The sequence below is a fragment of the Austrofundulus limnaeus genome, unplaced genomic scaffold (assembly GCF_001266775.1).
Source record: "Austrofundulus limnaeus strain Quisiro unplaced genomic scaffold, Austrofundulus_limnaeus-1.0 Scaffold9, whole genome shotgun sequence".
NCBI classification, from domain to species: Eukaryota; Metazoa; Chordata; class Actinopteri; order Cyprinodontiformes; family Rivulidae; genus Austrofundulus; species Austrofundulus limnaeus.
In genome coordinates, this window is record NW_013952411.1 from 1,505,256 (window position 1) to 1,523,723 (window position 18,468).

At 37.9% G+C, this 18,468-nt stretch overlaps 1 protein-coding gene across 1 annotated transcript in view; it reads left to right on the forward strand.

Moving 5' to 3' along the window:
- Positions 1 to 1,186: 1,186 nt before the first annotated feature.
- The window catches only part of osbpl6 (oxysterol binding protein-like 6), a gene marked incomplete at its 5' end in the record, with an annotated part of 51,412 nt that continues 34,130 nt past the window's right edge, over positions 1,187 to 18,468 (forward strand). Inside the window, 2 exon segments of the mRNA XM_014001430.1 lie at positions 1,187 to 1,237; positions 11,369 to 11,593. Coding sequence (XP_013856884.1) covers positions 11,450 to 11,593 — 144 coding nt within the window.

The following is an 18,468-nucleotide window of genomic DNA, read 5'->3' on the forward strand; positions in this document are numbered from 1 at the left end:
TTTTTTTTTTTTTTTTTTTTTTTTTTTTTTTTTTGTGCAGCCCACATTATCAGCCCTATAGCTCCACCCACAAAATCTTTTTCCACCAAAATGTAGCACCATTTACGGCACATATGCCAAACTGAAGGCCCGCAGGCAAAATCTGGCACTCGTTAGCATTTTATCTGGCCTCAAAAATGTTAAATAGTATTTTTTTTTTTGGTCACTGTCTTTAGAGCAGTGGGCTCATAGTGGACATTTTTTTTTGTATTCTTTTTTTTTTCTTCCATAGTAAAATAATTGGATTTTCAATAGAGCTGATTCTCTCAGCAAGCAGGTTGCAGGTTCAAATCCTGGCCYGGGGACATTTCTGGGTAGGGTTTGCATGTTCTTTTCGTGCACGTGTTCTCTCCGGGCACTCCAGCTTCCTCCCACAGACCAAAAACATGACTGTTAGGTTAATTGATAGGTGTGGGTGAGAGAGTGAATGGTTGTGTGTCTCTGAATGTGTGGTCCTGTGATGGACTTGCTACCTGTCCAGTGTGTGCCCCTCGCACTGTTACTGCTGGATATGGACCCCTGTGATCCTGAAAGGAAGAAGCGGGTATAAATAATGGATGGATTTTATTTTATTTTATTTTTATTATTGTTTTACTGATTTGGTCATTTGAATTTCTATAGGCTTCAATAATTTGTTATATAACATTTAAAAGCAAGACGCCAAGTTTGACACCCCTGATTTAGAGGGTGACCTCTGCGTGACAGCATCTGTGCGTCAAATCAAACTGCTGAGTCTGCTTAGAAATGTTCTGGTTCCTGAGGACATGAGTGGGTCCAATCATCAGCCTGCTCCAGTCCGAGTCTGATGAACGTCCAGCTCCATGTTTTGTGCTCAGCCTCTGTCTTTGTTTGATCCACTCCGCGGCTTACCGCCCGTCTTCATCTCCTTGCTGCAGGGAGGAGCGACCCGGGTGCAGCCGAGCCGAGCCGAGCCGAGCCGAGCATCGCAGCCTGCATTCAAGGAAACAGGCAAACGCAGCACTTTTTTTTTTTTTTACCTTGTCCTCAGAATGTGTTCGCCTTCGTCCAGCAGAGGATGTGAACGAATCAAGGCAGATAAAATCCCATGTGGACTCTTATAGAGGCGTCTAGCTGGGGATCTCTGCACAGTTAAAGGGGAAATAATAATAATAATAATAACTCAAATTGTTTTCTGCGCCAAGAACTGTAAAGACATGGTCATCCCTCCGCAGCTGTGGTAAGCCATTCTGTATTATATTTCTCTTTTAATTCAAAATCAGACAGCCTTGTTTATGTTGAGAAAACGAGCTCTTTATAACAGCAAATTAGGTTACAGAGCTGCTTTATTTGGCCACTCAGATTGAGACCTTTTTTTTTTTTTTTTTTTTTTTTTTTTGTATTTGCATCGGGGCTGAATCACCAAGAACCAGTCAGACATGACCACACAGCCTCCTTCAGTTCTGCTGCTTGTCCGACTCGGATGTGAACTCCCTGAGCATCTCACACAGCATCCCTCATGATCCTGATGAAGGGTCCATTAAAAAAGGGGATGCTTAAAAAAAATCAACCAAACTATGACTTTAGTTATGTAATGCGCCACTGACGGGCATCATTCTTTCTTTCTTTTTAAACGAGCCTTATTGAGACACTCACCCCACAGGATTTAAGATCAGGATCTCCACTCCAAGTCCTCYTTCAAAGTTAACTTCTGTCACTCATAGAGATGGTCCACACATCATTACACATGCAAAGCTGAAAGTCAGTCAGTGACTTTGCAGTCATTTGTTCCTGATCAATAAATAAAGGAACAGCAGATAAAGGAAAGCTGGAGTTCATGTGCCTTTTAAATATAACACCATGCAGATGGTTTTCTCATACCATTAAAGTGCCTTCTTTTTAATGAACTAATGCAAGAATAATATTAGTTTGATTATTCTTGGTTATAACCACTGATGGCCATTATGTTTTATACATATTTGTTTGTCTGCATTGTTAGCAAAATATCTCTTAACAAAAGTGTTTAACAAAACTCTAAGTAATCATTGGACCTGATTAAGCTTTGGAGTCCAGATGGTCACCACAGCTAAGCAAACTTGGCGAACACAAATATGGCTACAACTCAACTATCTTTTCAGATATTCAGCTGAAATTTGGTGTGGTAGTGTCTTAAGMTGAGGGGTCATCCCCAATACTCTGAGCGCGAACTGATAGTGTTTGGTCTGTTTTTAAAACTTTGCCGTTAATAATTTCAGTCAACTCTGTCTGCTGGCAAAATATCTTATGAACAATGAAACGTTCAGAAATGTATTTACGTTATTTACATCAACAACTCATTAAAGGCACAGTGTGTAGGATTTGTTGTTTTCAGCAACGTCTAGTGGTTAAATCAGCCTCCCTGGTCCTCCCCCCACCCCCACCCCCTTCCAAACACAAAGGAGTTGCTACGGTGTCTCTCAGGTGTCAAAAACCTTTGATAATTCCAACCGCGATGTCTACCAGCAGCTTCAGGGCTAGTGATGTTTCAAGTGGTAAGATTATGAGCTTTAATAAGTAAAATTATCCCAGCTACAATGACAGACAACAAATATTACATTTATAATATTACAACTAAAACCGTTTTTGACACCGCCACCGCAGTTTGTCCTTCATGAGCCTTCGTAGACAAGATGGCGGTGCAAGATGGCGGCTGCCTGTAGTGGCGACCCGTGACCATGGAGATATAAACAGCTTTTTATAAGGTAAAAATAATAAAACAAGGTCTTTGTCTGCAATGATTAGACATGTTTTTTTATTATTGTCATTAGTGATTATCTCAATTTCGGCTAAAAGAATTGACAAAATCCTACACACTGTGCCTTTAACAGTTAGAGTCAACCCAATTCAAGATGGCTACCACAGCTAGTTGACGTTAGCCAACACAAAATTAGCTGTAGCTCAGTCAGTTTCACAGATATGTAACTAAATTTGGTGTTGTAGTAGCTGAGAGTCCTCCTGGTCGCAAAAATGTTGCAATATCATGTCTTCCATTATTAATCAGCCTTGATTCAAAAGTTTTTTTTWAATTATTTTTTACCTCTAAAATAACAATCATTTTTGCCTGCATTTGTTTTGCTGTAAATCAGTGATGGCTTGCTGAATGATCTTCTTCAACCAGTACTTATTAGACCATAATGGTGGTGGTATTTTCCTGTATGCAAAGCTCCCATTCATAGTGACCAAAGCGGGGGTCACTGAATGGTTTAATGAGTAGGAAAATTGCATGAATCACACACAGCGTACTTTACAGTGACCAGATCTCAACTTAGCTGCATGTGCATGAGAAGTTAGATTCCCTCAAAGCTCAAATGAAGAAAAGTGTGAAACAATCATGTCAAACTGCATTCTTGCATCGCCTCAACAACCAAAACTGAATAAGTTCATTGCTTCTTGAATGTCACCTTTCATCACCATTTAATTATAAATACTTTACTTTGAATGTTTGTACTTTACTTCAACAACTTAGTACGCAGTTGTTTTTGACACTCATTATGTAAAAATTACCTTTAAAGTACTGTACTGCTCTGTGATGCTCAGCTCTATCTAGATGATGTAATGTGTGCAGCGTGGGACAAWCTGGCTCTGTCCAGTTGGCGTTAGAGATATAGAAAAAGAGAGAGACGGGCCATTTCTAAAGAGATGAGCTGTTTGCTTATAAATGTCACACAAGATTTACATCAAATCAATCGARTGGCATTATTAGCTGGTTGTAAATTCAGAAGAGCACTTGTTCTTTAAGAACCATGTAATATGATATGAGGTCACAAGGTTTTTTTTATGTTGGCCCACTTTAATTATGCAGCAGAGAGCGGGATCAGTGAAGTTGTGTCAGTTTGGAGCGGTGGTCAATACCTCAGACGTGGTGAAAACACAAACATGGCTGTCATTCTATCCTGTTATCATTGAGCTGTATCCTGTTACATGTTTGTAATGAGTAATGCTGTCACCGTCTGTTGCTTTCAACAGGTTGTTAAAGGACAATAATGCAATGACCTTTTGGCTTCTTTCTGCTCGTTTGGCTTGCTAAATATTGAGTTTTGTAGCGTTTGAAATATGGAACAGCTAAGTTTTCATCCCGGTGAGACCCCACAAACCAGAACACAGAGATATGGTGGGATTGCAGAGGTCCTTTATGTCTGCCTCGGCACAGCCCCTCTATGCTTTTCTTGGATTGACCCATGTCAAAACAGATAATAGTCGCCTTTACATTTGATACTCTATCGATCCCTGAAGGAATTTCCACTATTCTCTTGCCACACTGGTGAGTTCAGAGCAAAGATCAACAATAATAATAATTTAAAAAAAAGAGAGAAAACTATAAAAAAAAACCTAAAGCACAGAAATGCTGAATCGTGTCTAAATATATTTCAGTGGAGCAGATTGATCTTGGTTTGGACTGCTACCCTGCTCAAATGAAACTGCTTAGTCATTACTTTAATTATTCATTATGTATCTGCATTTTTATTTGTATCATGAAAAGTGCTCACAAAGTCTACCAGTGAAAACAATTTTCGGGGATTTCTTGCAAATTGACCTCAGTGTTCTGCATTGATTTTGTGCTTAAAAACTTGAAATAAAAATGTAAAATACCTCTTATATTTGAATCTTTTACATGTTTGTCCATGGAGTTCCCGAATACAACTAAAGTGTTGTTCCTATTTGGAACTTTTGTAAAGTTTTGACCTGTTGATTCCAATTTTAGGCCATTTATTTTTTAAAAACTGTCAATAATATACTAAATAATTTTGATTGGCTTTCATAATCTCAGGTTTATACTGTATATACAGTATATACAACACTTTCTCTAAAACAGAACCAGAGAAAGCCTTTTCTATTTGTTGCTGAATATCTAAAATAATAATCTTTCCGGTCATTTGTGCAAATAAAACACACTTGGCAAAGATTACAGTTTGCCTTTATCAGCTGCTCCTGAACAGTAGCTTTTATTTTTTGCACGTCAAATCATAAAAGTGGACCAGTTGAATCAACAAACAGCACCATGAGTGAAAAAAAGCCTGAACTATATAAACTGAGCAGCATCTAGACCCCCTTCATGTTTCATTTTAGTAACTTTCTACCTCTTTTGTTTGACTTAATTTCGAACACCTAACATTTATTAAAAACAGCAAACTTTTGAGTTTCCTTCGCTCATTAAAAATGGATTTATCTCTCCAGAAAATAAATTTCCCAACTATTCTATTATATGTAAGAAGAAACTAAATGCAAACAAAATAAGAGTCATAAGTGGACTTTATAAAGATTAATGCTCAGTCTTTACAGCTGTTTACTGAGCTTGTTTTAAAGGCCTTCGCCGTGGTATTTTATTGATCCCTGAACATGTCACTTTGAGCCATAAAGTTCATCAGTTAGTTTATTAATTTTTGGTATAATAATCACCGACTGTCACTGCTATGTAATGAAAATAAAATGATCCATAAAGGGTTGAGTTTTTTTATCAGCTCCTTTTGGGAGAAATTTTTACTTTTCATGTTAGGAGCATAAAACGAGACAACCAGAACTTGTTTTGTTGCTATAAAGTAAAATTCAGGGTGTATGAGACAAATCTGAGAAAAACTACAGTATATACATCTTTAACTCTCAAAGGTGTTCCAGCAGGTTTATGTCTGGTGACTGAAGGTGTAGCAGGTTGTTCACATCAAGAAAAAACAATGTTTYATCACAGCTTAAAGGTTTTTACTCGGCAGAGCTTTTATTTTATTTTATTTTTTACAAGTGAACTCCATCCATCAGAGCAAATTGTTTCCCTCAAACCCAGGACTGGAGTGGGACCTGGAGGTCTCCACCCCTCTGTCTTTTACTGTATTTCACAACTTGTTTTGCAAGATGGCTCATTTTTTATAACAACCTCTTTACTTACTCAATGGCAATTACAACACAAACACATGGTTGAACTCTCTTTCTTTAGTGCAACAATACATTTAATTTAGATGTATTATAGGATTAATTGTATATTAAATGAAYGTTTATGCCAGGCGGTATCATTTTAGCAGTAAGTGTGCTGTTTTATGAAAAATACATCACATAAACAGATAATTCCTCACTTTCTATTCCGAAGATGAAACTTAACAAGTCCGACTTGCGTCTCAGATATACTGACTTTTATTTCGATGCACATGAAAGGGTATACATTTCATTTTCATTGAGGTCTCCTCTCTGTTTACTCCCGTTTGCTCGATATTGGCCACGTGGGAAACGTTTCTTGTAGCAAGCAGAGGCTCGTTCATCATCACACAAAATAAACACAATCGATTAGAGAAGTAGCGTGCAAAAGCAGTGAATACACTAAGTGACAGCATCGCACAAAAGCGGAAATGGGGGGGGAAAAATCGATAAATAAATGGAAGTCAAAGAAGAAAACTGCAAATCTTTGTTGATTTTGCTTCGTCATAGTAATGTAGGAATAAAGAGAAACGGTATGTTGCAAGTTGCATACCTTCAGGACGTTCACAAGCGCTTTGCTTTTTGTGATTTTTACTGTTAAAACGTAAGTATTTTTGTTGAAATCATTTTCTGTTTTTCTTCTTTTAAACTTTTTAAATTGTTTAATTTAAAATGATRTATGTTTTCCTCATAAACATACACYGAGTTTGTCTAATTCCTTCAAAAAYAGCATATTTKTGTCTTTCTATGCTACTTAGGTAATGTTTTGCTAACTTTAGCTTATATCTGTTTTGCTTCATTTAGCTTGTCACTGCTCATTTTAGTTTGTAGCAACCTATTAGCTTTTAGCTACAGTTTTGCTGATTTTAGCATCTCTTCTGCTTAATTGAACTTGAACAGTTTAATTACTAATTCCTTTATCCAGCACTCAGTATCTTCACTGCGTTGTGCAGAAAATGTAATTTATCTAGCTTGTATATCTGGTTGTTTTGACATGACTGAAGCAGATTCTTTGCAGTTTACACTCGCAGTGTGCTGTGCTGTCCTGCTTACAAGATGATATTCATGGTGACTGGATTTAGAACAGTAAGCTTATGACTAATCGAGTCCTGATCGAACGTTAGCCAGCATGATAACGGGCTTTGTATGGAGCAKCCCGGCTGTCCATCAAACCAGGAGTGAAACAGACCGCCCCTGTGTTTCTGTGAAAATTTATCATGCTGGCATCTTTATTTGTTTGTYCTTGACACTATTGATTCACACAGCAAGACCTCTTGAGTTATTGACAGATATGTGCTGAACAACACAATATGGACTTCAATTAATTGGACAGTTTTATAAATAACTACTGACATTATTTTGTGTGTTACCAATAATCAGAGTTCACAGTTTTAGCCATGGACTAATTGTTCTGAGAGACACAATAGTTAGGTTTCTTCACAGGTTCTAATTTGTAACAGTTTGAAAGCTTTGGTTTTGATTAAGTCTGATTTAAGTTTCTCTATAAGAGTTATTATTTAATAAGAGCCTGAAAAACCTATCTTTTAATCTGAATTAAAAATTTGACTGTGTTCAAAAAAAAATTGTATAGGTCTTCTGGACGGGTTCTTCTTTAATGAAACGTTTCGTCTCTCCTCCAAGAGACTTCTTCAGTCTGAGAGTTTCAGGCAAAATTCAGGCTTTTAAGCCCTGCCTCCATGTGACTGATACTCACATCACATGGCTATCGTTGACACCTAATTAACACTTATTGTTAACAGGGGTGGAGTGATACTGGCAATAGCAGCACTGTAGGAGGGGGACAACTGAAAACGGAGGCCTCCACCTCTGTTTAATGATGGATGGTCTTTCTTCACAAAAATGGCTTCTTTTACTCCTCTCTCAAACCAACGTTCCTCTCTATCAAGAATGAGAACATCCTCATCTCTGAAAGAGTGACCGCTGGCCTGTAAATGAGTGAAAACTGCAGAGTTCTGGCCATTAGATGTAGCTCGTCTGTGTTGGGACATTCTTTTGAACAGTGGTTGCTTTGTTTCCCCGATGTATAACTGGTCGCAGTCCTCCTGGCACTTAACCGCATATAAGACACTGGGACATCATGTTTAGAAAATAAACGTCTCAGTTTCTCCGAAACDCCCGCAACATACGGAATAACCGCTGGTTTGGGTCTGGGTTTGGGGTCTTCATTTTCACTTCATTTCAATTCATTTTGACTGTGTTGATAACACAATTCTTACAGGGAACCACCACATGATTGATTGGTGCATCCTTAAATAAAGTGAAAAAAGTTAGTAAAAAATAGCTTATTTTAACTCGCATGGTAACAGTTTTTATTATTATCAAGTCCTACATTACAGTACATTAGCATCCAGTTGCGTTTGGGTCAGATTTTATAAAATATTACTGATTAATTTTGTTTACAAACTTTAACTTTAACTGCTAGTGTCCAAATAAAACTGCAATTCAGCACTCACCTTATTTTTTTAATGCTACTTTCATATATTCTGTGCTATGTTAGCCATTCTTATCCCAAAACATTCAGCTCATTCACGAAATGAGTGCTATGAACTTTGGTTTTTGTAACTTTTATATTTTTTTTAACTTTTTTAAGTTTATTTACAATTATTTTCCTCATAAAAACACTTTAATATATCTTTAAATCCTTTAGAAACTGTTCTTTCAAAATTAGTTTCTCTTTTGTCTTCTTATGAATCTTTTAGCTAATGTTTTGTACCTTTGGCTTCTAGCTACCCATTTGATGCTTTTAGCTATCCTCTTGCAACTGTTAGCTTAAGTTTTGTTTCTTTTACCTGACAATGCAGTTTCAGCTTCTTCAGAACGTTTTGTTAAAGTTATCCTGCACTCAGCATTTAAACAGAAAATGTAATTTCTTTAGTTTCTTCTTCTTGTTAATTCAAAGAAGATGGATTTCCTGAATAGGCCCAGAGGGATCCACTGAATGGACTTAGTGTCTTGTCTTACAGTAACCGACATCCTGGTTGGCTTAAGTCGAGGCAGGGCAGGGATGATGACGTCGCTGAAGGATCTGAATTATAGATTATAGTGTGTGAGAGTGCTGCTCAGTGTGGTTGTGCAGAGCTGTTTGGTGAATTTGGGAGTTTCCTGACACATGGGAGAGACTGAACTGAAACATCCTGCAGTTAAAACCACAAAGTGCTGTGAAGCCGTGCACACTATCTGTCCTCTGTGTGAACAGATATGTAGTAATCTGCATTCAAGTCTGCAGTTTCCTTCAAACATTGCCTTTATGCTGCTTATTCTTAATGTAAAATGTACAACATGGAGATATTTATAAGCTACAGCAAATAGGCCTTCGTGGCATATTTTAATGTATATGATAATGCAGGTGTGACCTATAAATGACCATATTGCCTCGCTCAGTGACTCACTCAGCAGAGCAGATTGTTTTCTACCTCACAGTCAGTATACGTTGTATCATTGTGCTCCGGCGAGCTCCGACAGTCACACAGCAGCACTGCAGGTAGTCTGATGGATGTCAGCGTGTGTCGTGACTAATGATGAAAACAACCATTTCCTGCTGCTTTCTGAGCCCATGTTTAACCAGGCATTTACAAYTTAAATTAGAATGTTACACTTTACATTTACCCTCGTAGGTTTCCAAGGTGAAACTTAATGAACATTAATAGTTGGGGAGCTTTAGGTAGATGTCATAAATTTGATTATATAGATCAATGTTTCCCAAAGTTGGGGTCGGGACCCAAAGTGGGGTCCCGAAACATCAAGGTGGGGTCCTGAAAAGATTTTCTGAATTAATTACATTTTTGCCTTWGTTGTTACAAAGGAGTGAGGTTAGTATATTTAAAATGGATACATGTAGTATAATAAATAATGTCACAATGCCCGTTTTGTTGACCTGATACAAATGTTTATCATCCAAAAATAGCTGGGGACACAGGTGTCTATTTTGTGGGTCAAAAGCTGAAAAGTTTGGGAACCACTGCACTTTGGTTCCCAAAGTTGGGCTTGGGACCCAATTATGGGTCATGAATCACCTTGGATAATCTCCAGAAATCAATTTAAAGGGTAATAAAATAATTGCTGATGTAATATTTACAAAAACACAAAATAAATAAAAATAAGTATTTATATTTGTGTACAAGCTGTTTAGATTGTCAAAAAGCCTGTGTTTTTAGGGTTATTAACAAAGCTCATGTACTCAGACCAGTAATATTTGGGTTCACAAGTTTTTGCCATGGATATTTTGTGGGTCAGAAGACAAAAAGTTTGGGAACCACTGATACAGATCATGTAGATTTGGTATTTATTCACCAAAACATCTATTTGGATGACCTAAATGTTGCACACTGGAGGTTGTTATTGGTTTGTTGCCTTGTTTCCTATTTGTAATTAAGGTAATCATTCTTAATTGGAGGTTAGGTGCACATAGATAATTGAGATTGCCACTAAAACTGTGGTGTTTGTTGTAATATTTTATAAGTTTTAGAACATTGCTTTTAGTAGAGTTGTGCATCATTAGATTATAGAATCTAAGTTGCGATCAAGCTTTTGCTTTTTACTGAAGATAAAACCAAATGCACAACCAGCTGAGCTTAAGTTGCTCTCAGTAAGTTAATAAAGCCACAACTCAATCGCTAACAATTGTTCTAACACAAAATTCATGATCTTTATGAGGCTAAAAGAGACCTACCTCAAGACAAATTTGGCCAATCTCTACAAAAAATGCTTCAGTCAGCTGTTTTAGTACAAGTAAAAACAACAACATGGGCTCATGGTTCGATGACTGCAGTCAGTTAATTATGTAATAAGTTTAAGTTTAATGTGTTGTTAAATAGATAATGTACTTTGTTTCTGCTTAGATGACATATGTTACAACTTGTGATTTTATACGGGTTACACGTGAAACAGTCATTCATCAAATCTGTTGTCTGAGAAAAATAATTGTCAATTATGTCAAAATATTATCTTATATAACAACAAAAATTTTAGAGTTTTTTAAAAAAGTTTAGATGTTCAAATACACCCAGATTTAAACTGTAGCCCAAATGAATATTTTGCACATTCACTGATATCAGAAAATGTGTTTAGATGTCGCAGCAAAATGTTTGTTTTGATTCGGATACGATTCTGTAGAGTTCAAAGATTTGTCTAATATATGCTGAGAACTCCTGAGCGGCACAGATCTCAGCAAACGTGATGAAAGGCTTTACTCGCTTCTGTGCAAATAATGAGGAGGATCTTAAAAACTCATGCTTCAAAGACTAGCTCGGGGTGTCGCAAGTCAGCATCCGTTAGTCAGATTAGCTGACTGAAATAGAGGAAGGATCATTGTAAAAAGCCTTGGAGAGGCCCAGATGCTCGTTTCTGTCTTCACGCAATGAGGAACAATAAGTGAGTGAAATAGTGTGACTTCCTGACTTTTGTGTTTCAGATGTAAGAGAGTGTCAGAGGATGTCCCTGATCTGCGGGGCTCAGTACTGAGGGAGGTCCACGGAGCTGACTGGTGCCCACCATGTCTTACCATCATCAGTACCAGCGAGGCCCCCACGGCCGCACCATAAGCTCTGAGGAGAGGGGTTCTGCGCCAGTCAAGACCTCCACGCCGGTCCACAAGAGCGCCTCGTCCTCCTCTTCCTCTCAGAGGGACAGCCGGCAGGTAAAATTCTAGCAGCAGGAGGAACCCAATGAGCTGTGGATTCAGGAGATGGCTGCAACGTGAGCAGCGGCTGTATTTAACGTTACAGTAGTTTAAACTATGACAAGGTTCAATCAGTGGCGCTCCTAATGCAAGGAATAAGAATTTAGAAAATAGGAAAACGTGAAACTACTGAGTGGAACAGCAGCAACATACAGTAAGCTGATGAACAAACAGCGTAAAAAGTAAGGAAATGTGCGTTTGGTAGATTATTTCTTTATTGTAACAATGTTTCTTGGCAAAAACTCTTWTACCAAGCACCTGACTGGAGGCACCAGGAGGAACCAGAAGCTCTAAACAAATGTCAATAAATAAGCTGTTTGTAAATGGCAGGGAGGATTTGGCAATTCTTTCAAGTTTGTATCCCACAGCTCTACGCTTCATCTCACAAAGGCATGTTTCTTACAAATGTGGCAACATTTATTTTCTTTTACCTTCTATTTAACCAAACAAATCCCACTGAGATCACAGATCTCTTTTGCAAGGGAAGCCTGGGCCTGACTGCAACCTATTGTTCATGTGTTTGGTGAGTGGGAGAAAATCACAAGTACGAGGAGAACATACAAACTCCACACAGAAAAGACCCAGGTCCGAACTGGGGATCAAACCCAGGACCTTCTTGCTGTGCAGCATCAGTGCTAACCACTGATCCATCATGCTGCCTGTTAGAAGGCATTGTTACAACAAAGAAATAATCAACCAAACACAAACTTCCTTACTTTTTATGCAAAAAACATAAGATTTAGTTTAATGACATACCATAAAATCTTTACAATCTTTGCTACAACCAAACAGTTAATTTGTTAATCAGAAAAATCTTTGCAACCAGTCTGGAAGAAATGTAATAAGAGATCAACCGTTTAATCGTTCGACCACTTTTTAAACATTCTGTAACAAATCGGTTACTAAAACGATAATTCATCAGGATCTGATAGGCCACAGTATAGTTTTGTGTGTGTGTGTGTGTGTGTGTGTGTTTTGTTCTTACAGAATGAACATTATAGAATGTTCTTCTTTGTATATTTTACAAACTGAGAAATACATACTGGCCCAAAAAAAAATAAATCATTGCTGTAGATTGACACATCGACCATCGGCCGCTATGATTTCTAAAGATTGGCTTTGGTTATTTTTAAATTTACCCTAAAAACAGGAAATAGGCAGGATGCAACACATTAACAGATACTGAATTTGTCGAAGTGAATTTCACACTTTAGATGTTGTCATAATAGTCAGCTAATGGTTGCTGATTTATTGTTTGTGAAAAGGAGATAAACAGCAATCAGTTTTACAAAATACTATTAATGAATTAGTTAATCAGCTACAATAGAGCAGCCTGAATGTCCTGATCACTAAGTATGAACCGCACAGAGAAATGGTAAACAATGAGGTACGTTCTCATTTCATAGTTCACAGGACAGGTGCTTTAACTTAACCCCCGCTGTCATGTGAAGCCCCCCCTCTCTCATCGAGCTGCTGTGTCACTGTGGCCGAGCCGAAACGAGACACCCATACTGGAATCTCTGACATCACCGCTGTTCCGTCGGCGCTGGCTGATGAATTTTGCATGAGAATCAGGTGGAGGGGCMTGGCGCTCCACTGAACACGTGGCACACTCAGCGAGGCTGTGAACGAGTTCAGTTTGTCTGCAGGAGCAGAGAGAAGGGAGCTGCTGTGAGAGAAATAAAGCCCAATACAAAGGCCTACTGCTTTGTGACGCAGACACTTAACCCTTCTCATGGGCCTCTGCTCATTATTTCCTTCTTTACGGGTGTAATCTTGCTTTTGATGTATTTTGTTTCCCAAGGGCTTTTCTCCTAATTATCTCTTTTATTGTAGCCTAGTTGATAAAGTCAGCCAAGAAAGTAGCCACTAAAACTGAAACAAACGACTATACTTTTGTTCACCTGCTTGAGCAAAACCTTTAAAAAAATTAACAAATTAGTAGTACAGCAGGACTTTCATTGGGGATTATAAGGATTGCAGCTGTTTTATGTCAATATTTAGCAGCGAATGATGTGTCGGTGTAAGTGAGGATGACGAGGTTCGTATTGAGCTGCTGTAACTCATTTGTTGGAGTCAGATGAATCCGTCTTTACGTAAGATATGGTACAAGTCTGGGACAGTTGATGATTTAAAGAAGAAACGTCTTTGATGCAAAACGCTGTAAAAACTATAGACCTTCTGGTCTGTCAACACCAGTTATTTTACATTAAAAGAAAACACCTTTTGAGTCTAAATGATTAGGTACAAACATTTCTAAAATCCATGCAAATTAAAAGAGAATCAGGTTATCAGCCACCATGATACTGGCACCAAAGTGCAAAGCAGACAATGAAATGTAGTCTATTTCTTGTTTAGACATTTTTAGTCAGAGAGGTAGGATATATAAATTATGAATACATCATGGTAAAATCCAGATCTATCATAATGCTTTTTTGTTCCTTTAGAGTGGGCTTTACTTCCTAACTTATTATTATTTATTAACGTATTTATCCCAAATAAATAGTAGATTACCATTAACTGTGTTCTTTAACTTTCAGTCATTTATATTTAATCAAAATTTTAGGAATTACACAAACATATAACTCAAGTAACTCAAGGATGTTTGCATGTAAAACTGTAACTTTGTGTCAATCAAATGACGTTTAATAAATTGCATTAATTAAAGAGAGAGCTTAATATCAAAGGACAATGAAAACGTTTAGTTTAATGAAACAAAAAATGTGTATTATCTTTTTTTATAGGATGATATCAGAARAAACATTCACTCGTGATGGTGTTGATGAGTTTTTAACAGCAATAGTTGCGACAAGCCTACAGTTTTTCCCTCAATCTTCTCTTTTTTCCATCAACCCAACAATAACAATACTTAACATGTGCTTTAGCRTTTTTGCCCCCATCATCTAAATCAGAGGTGGGAGTTTAGGGCTGTAAGAGTCCATCTGATTGTCCTGCAGTTTGTAATCTCAATTATGATAAATTGTTGATAGTACAGTATGATGAACATTCTTTATATGGTCCAGATAAAATGATTGCATCCAGTTAACAGCCATAGGAAACTGGTTTGTTATTATTATACACCAAAAACAAGACTGTGATTGGTTGTTGCAGCATTTGTTAATAGYTCTGTTTCAGTCAGTGGTTTACCCCATTTTTCATTTTATTGCATGAGCTGTCAGAGTAACTGAGCTTGAATCCCATTAGCATTAAAGTCACAGTGATGGTGAGTGCTTGTGGTGGATCGGTCTCTTCAGGGCGTGTCTTTAATGACTGTGGTGTGTTTCWGCAGATCTGATGCCCTTCACAGACTCCTTCCTCTCTTGACAAGTCAAAAATGATTCAAACACAACATCACGCGTCTCTGAACCAGGGCTCTGAGAAACTATCAAGCATTTCCTTTACAAAACACAAGATTTAGTCTTTGATTTTTGCTATTCAAAGAAATTCACAAATACAGACAGTACAAACCTCTCACCCTGTTGGAGTTAAGTCACAATTATTATATTTATGCTGCAAAAAAAGCAACTGTTACACCCACGCGGTCTGTTTTTTAACCTTTTGTTTGGCTCTATCTTAAAGTAAGCATGTGTTAAGTTACATAACAACTAGTGTGTAAAAATAATGGTCCCCCTTCTGTTGTTTCTAACATAACAAAAAGGGTAGAAGTGTCAGTCAATTTTATTGTCTCTATGCATGCTGGGTAAAGTTATACCTGCACTTTTGTTGGATATTAACCTTTATTATAGCATTGAAGATTGAGTGTTATGTGCAGGGAACACAATCAATCTTCATTTGGACAGCGAACACACACACAAAAGACCTTTGCTAGCTTGGCTTGGCCTTGGTTTTTATGAAAAGCAGTGCTGCGTTTTGTTTTTGGGGAAGCTGAAATGGGATCTGGCTCTCATTTTAAAATCAATACTTGTCACTTTACCCTTTGCTGATGACTCCTGYTCACACTCGAGACCCTCATGAGAGCAATTAAAAGCACCACCTGCAGTAAGCACAGTTTCGCACAAACACTTTATGGATTTTTTGGCAAATGAATGAGTCTAAATAAAGCTGCAGTTATCTGGGGTTTCTGTTTTTGTTTGTTTAAAAATAATTCTGTACCCAAAATAACTGGAGATATTAGAATAATATAAAGACATTTTTAACTCAGCTGGATTTAAATAACAGTGAAATCATTGCCAGCTGATTTAAGACTGGCTGTTTGTTTATAATTTGTTTTAATTGCCTATTATTCAGATGTTTTACTTTAAATATAAATCGTCAAGCTGCCTGTGTTTTAAACTTTTTATAGTTGTAATAATGACGTTTTGTGTCCACTAGAATAAATAAAAGAATAAAATCAAGATGGATAAATGGTCCAGAAAAAAAAACTTCATGTATATTATTCTGCCTGTTAGCACCTATGATCAGAGGCAAATCAACACCTGTTCTGAGAGAAGAAGCAGAAATAACATTGAATTGGGAACATTCTTGTTATAAAAGCAACAGTGTCAGTCACTCTAATAAGTGACTTATTCACCACTATTATAAAGAAATTAATATGTGTTAATTTATTAAATATATATGTTTTAAAACATTTAAAATTAAAAACCAGTTTTTACTGGGGTTTTTTTTACTTTACTGAAAAGTTTCGTTTGAGTTTCAAATACAGAACCATAAGAGCTAAGAGGCGACACAGTTAGACTTTATGTTCCTGTAACTTGCATTGTTTGCTCAGTGCACAGGTCTGCTTTTCTTGGGGTGTTAATTTCCCATCATGTGCCGTTCCCCCCACCCCCACCCCTCCTTACCCCAAGACTCTCATCTTTACTGCTGAGCTGGTCAAACACCGTGGAGAAATCTACCCTTAAAGCAATAGGTCTGTGGTTAGAAGCTAGTCTTCCTGTGATGACTGTGGTGGATGGGATGAACATAATTTGATGTTTTTCTATCAGGCATTATGTTTTCATTGGATAACATAAAGGAGAGTACGAACAGTTTTATATGCTGCATTTTCAATTATTCATCAAGCAGTTTATGCAGAGCTACCTAACCATAATGACATTTTAAATCATTATTAACACTTTAAATGAAATAAAATCCATTCGGGCCTGACAATTTTGCAACATCAGACAGTAAGACTATGATGTTAAACAGCATTTTTTTCTAATAATTTCTATTAGACTGTTGAGCAAGTGTAAAAAGATATCAAAGCAATTTGTTAACTTGTTAAATGTTAAAGCTCTGCTGAGCTATAAATACACATGGATTATTTATTTATTTGTTTATTTTACTATTAAATAAATTATTAAAATAACATATTTATCCTATTGTCTTGAGGGATTTTTCCCCCCAGACTGGCTGAGGCTGATTATTTTGGAAGCAACCTTATTAGTTTATAATCATTTGTGCCCCTTTTCTGCCCCAAAACTGTGAAATGGTTTAATTTTTTACGTACGGACTGCTGAGATCATTGAGACTTTTAAATTTATGCTTTACACCCTTCTTTACTCTTGGTTTTTGATTTAGGCAGAGTTTAGGATATTTTTTATGGCTCTAATGGTTTTATGTTGTATTTCTGCATTTTATTTTATTTAGTGGTTCTCTGTTCTTATTTTGTCCATTTATTTGGCTGAATTGTGAAGCACTTTTATGTCATATAAATAAATTGACATTATCAATATATAGCATTATATAAAGATAAATTTACAACTTTAGAAGTACAGTATACTGTATGTATGCATGTAGTTATTGTGGCTGTTGTTGACTTTCGTTGCCTCTCTAAGTTGGTGTTACACTAGTTGGATTTTTATTCAAAATTTTTTGATAAGCACTTAAAATTTCCCATTGAATATCTTTTTTTTTACATTTCATACATTAACCCAACTGGGTGAGAGGTTGAGAGATTCCAACTAGATACAGTTGGACTCACCTTGACGCACCACTCTGGCTCTGGAACCAGTCTCCTCGAGAGGGGTTGGACACTCTTCCACTCTGGAGTTGCCCATGCTGAGAGGAACTGAGTAGGAGTGGACATACTTATTGCCCCCCATCTTGGTGCCTGTACATTGGGGTTCACCCAGGTGAACGAAAGTGTAGCCTCCCTCCGCCTACGTGTTGGGGGGACGTGTTCTGACTGTTGTTTGTGCCTATGTGCCCAACAACAGTCCAGAATACCCACTCTTTTTAGAGTCCTTGGAGGGGGTGCTATAGAGCGCTCCTAACGGGGACTCACTCGTTCTGTTGGGGGACTTCAACGCTCACATGGGCAATGACCTGAGGGGCGTGGTTGGGAGGAACGGCTGCCCCGATCTGAACCCGGGTGGTGTTTTGTTATTGGACTTCTGTGCTCGTCATGGATTGTCCATAACAAACGCAATGTTCAAGCATAAGGGGGTCCATATGTGCTCTTGGCACCAGGACACCCTAGGCCGCAGTTCAATGATCGACTTTATTGTCGTTTCATCCGATCTGCGGCCGCATGTCTTGGACACTTGGATGAAGAGAGGGGCGGAGCTGTCARCTGACCACTACCTGGTGGTGAGTTGGCTCTGATGGTGGGGGAGGATGCCGGTCAGACCTGGCAGACACAAACGTRTAGTGAGGGTCTGCTGGGAACGTCTGGCCGAGTCTCCTGTCAGACAGAGCTTCAACTCACACCTCCGGAAGAACTTTGAACATGTTCAGGGGAGGTGGGGGACATTGAGTCCAAGTGGACCATGTTCCGTACCTCCATTGTCGAGGCGGCTTATCTGAGCTGTGGCTGCAAGGTTGTCGGTGCTTGTTGTGGCTGCAACCCTCGAACCCGCTGGTGGACACCGGGGGTTAGGGATGCTGTCAGG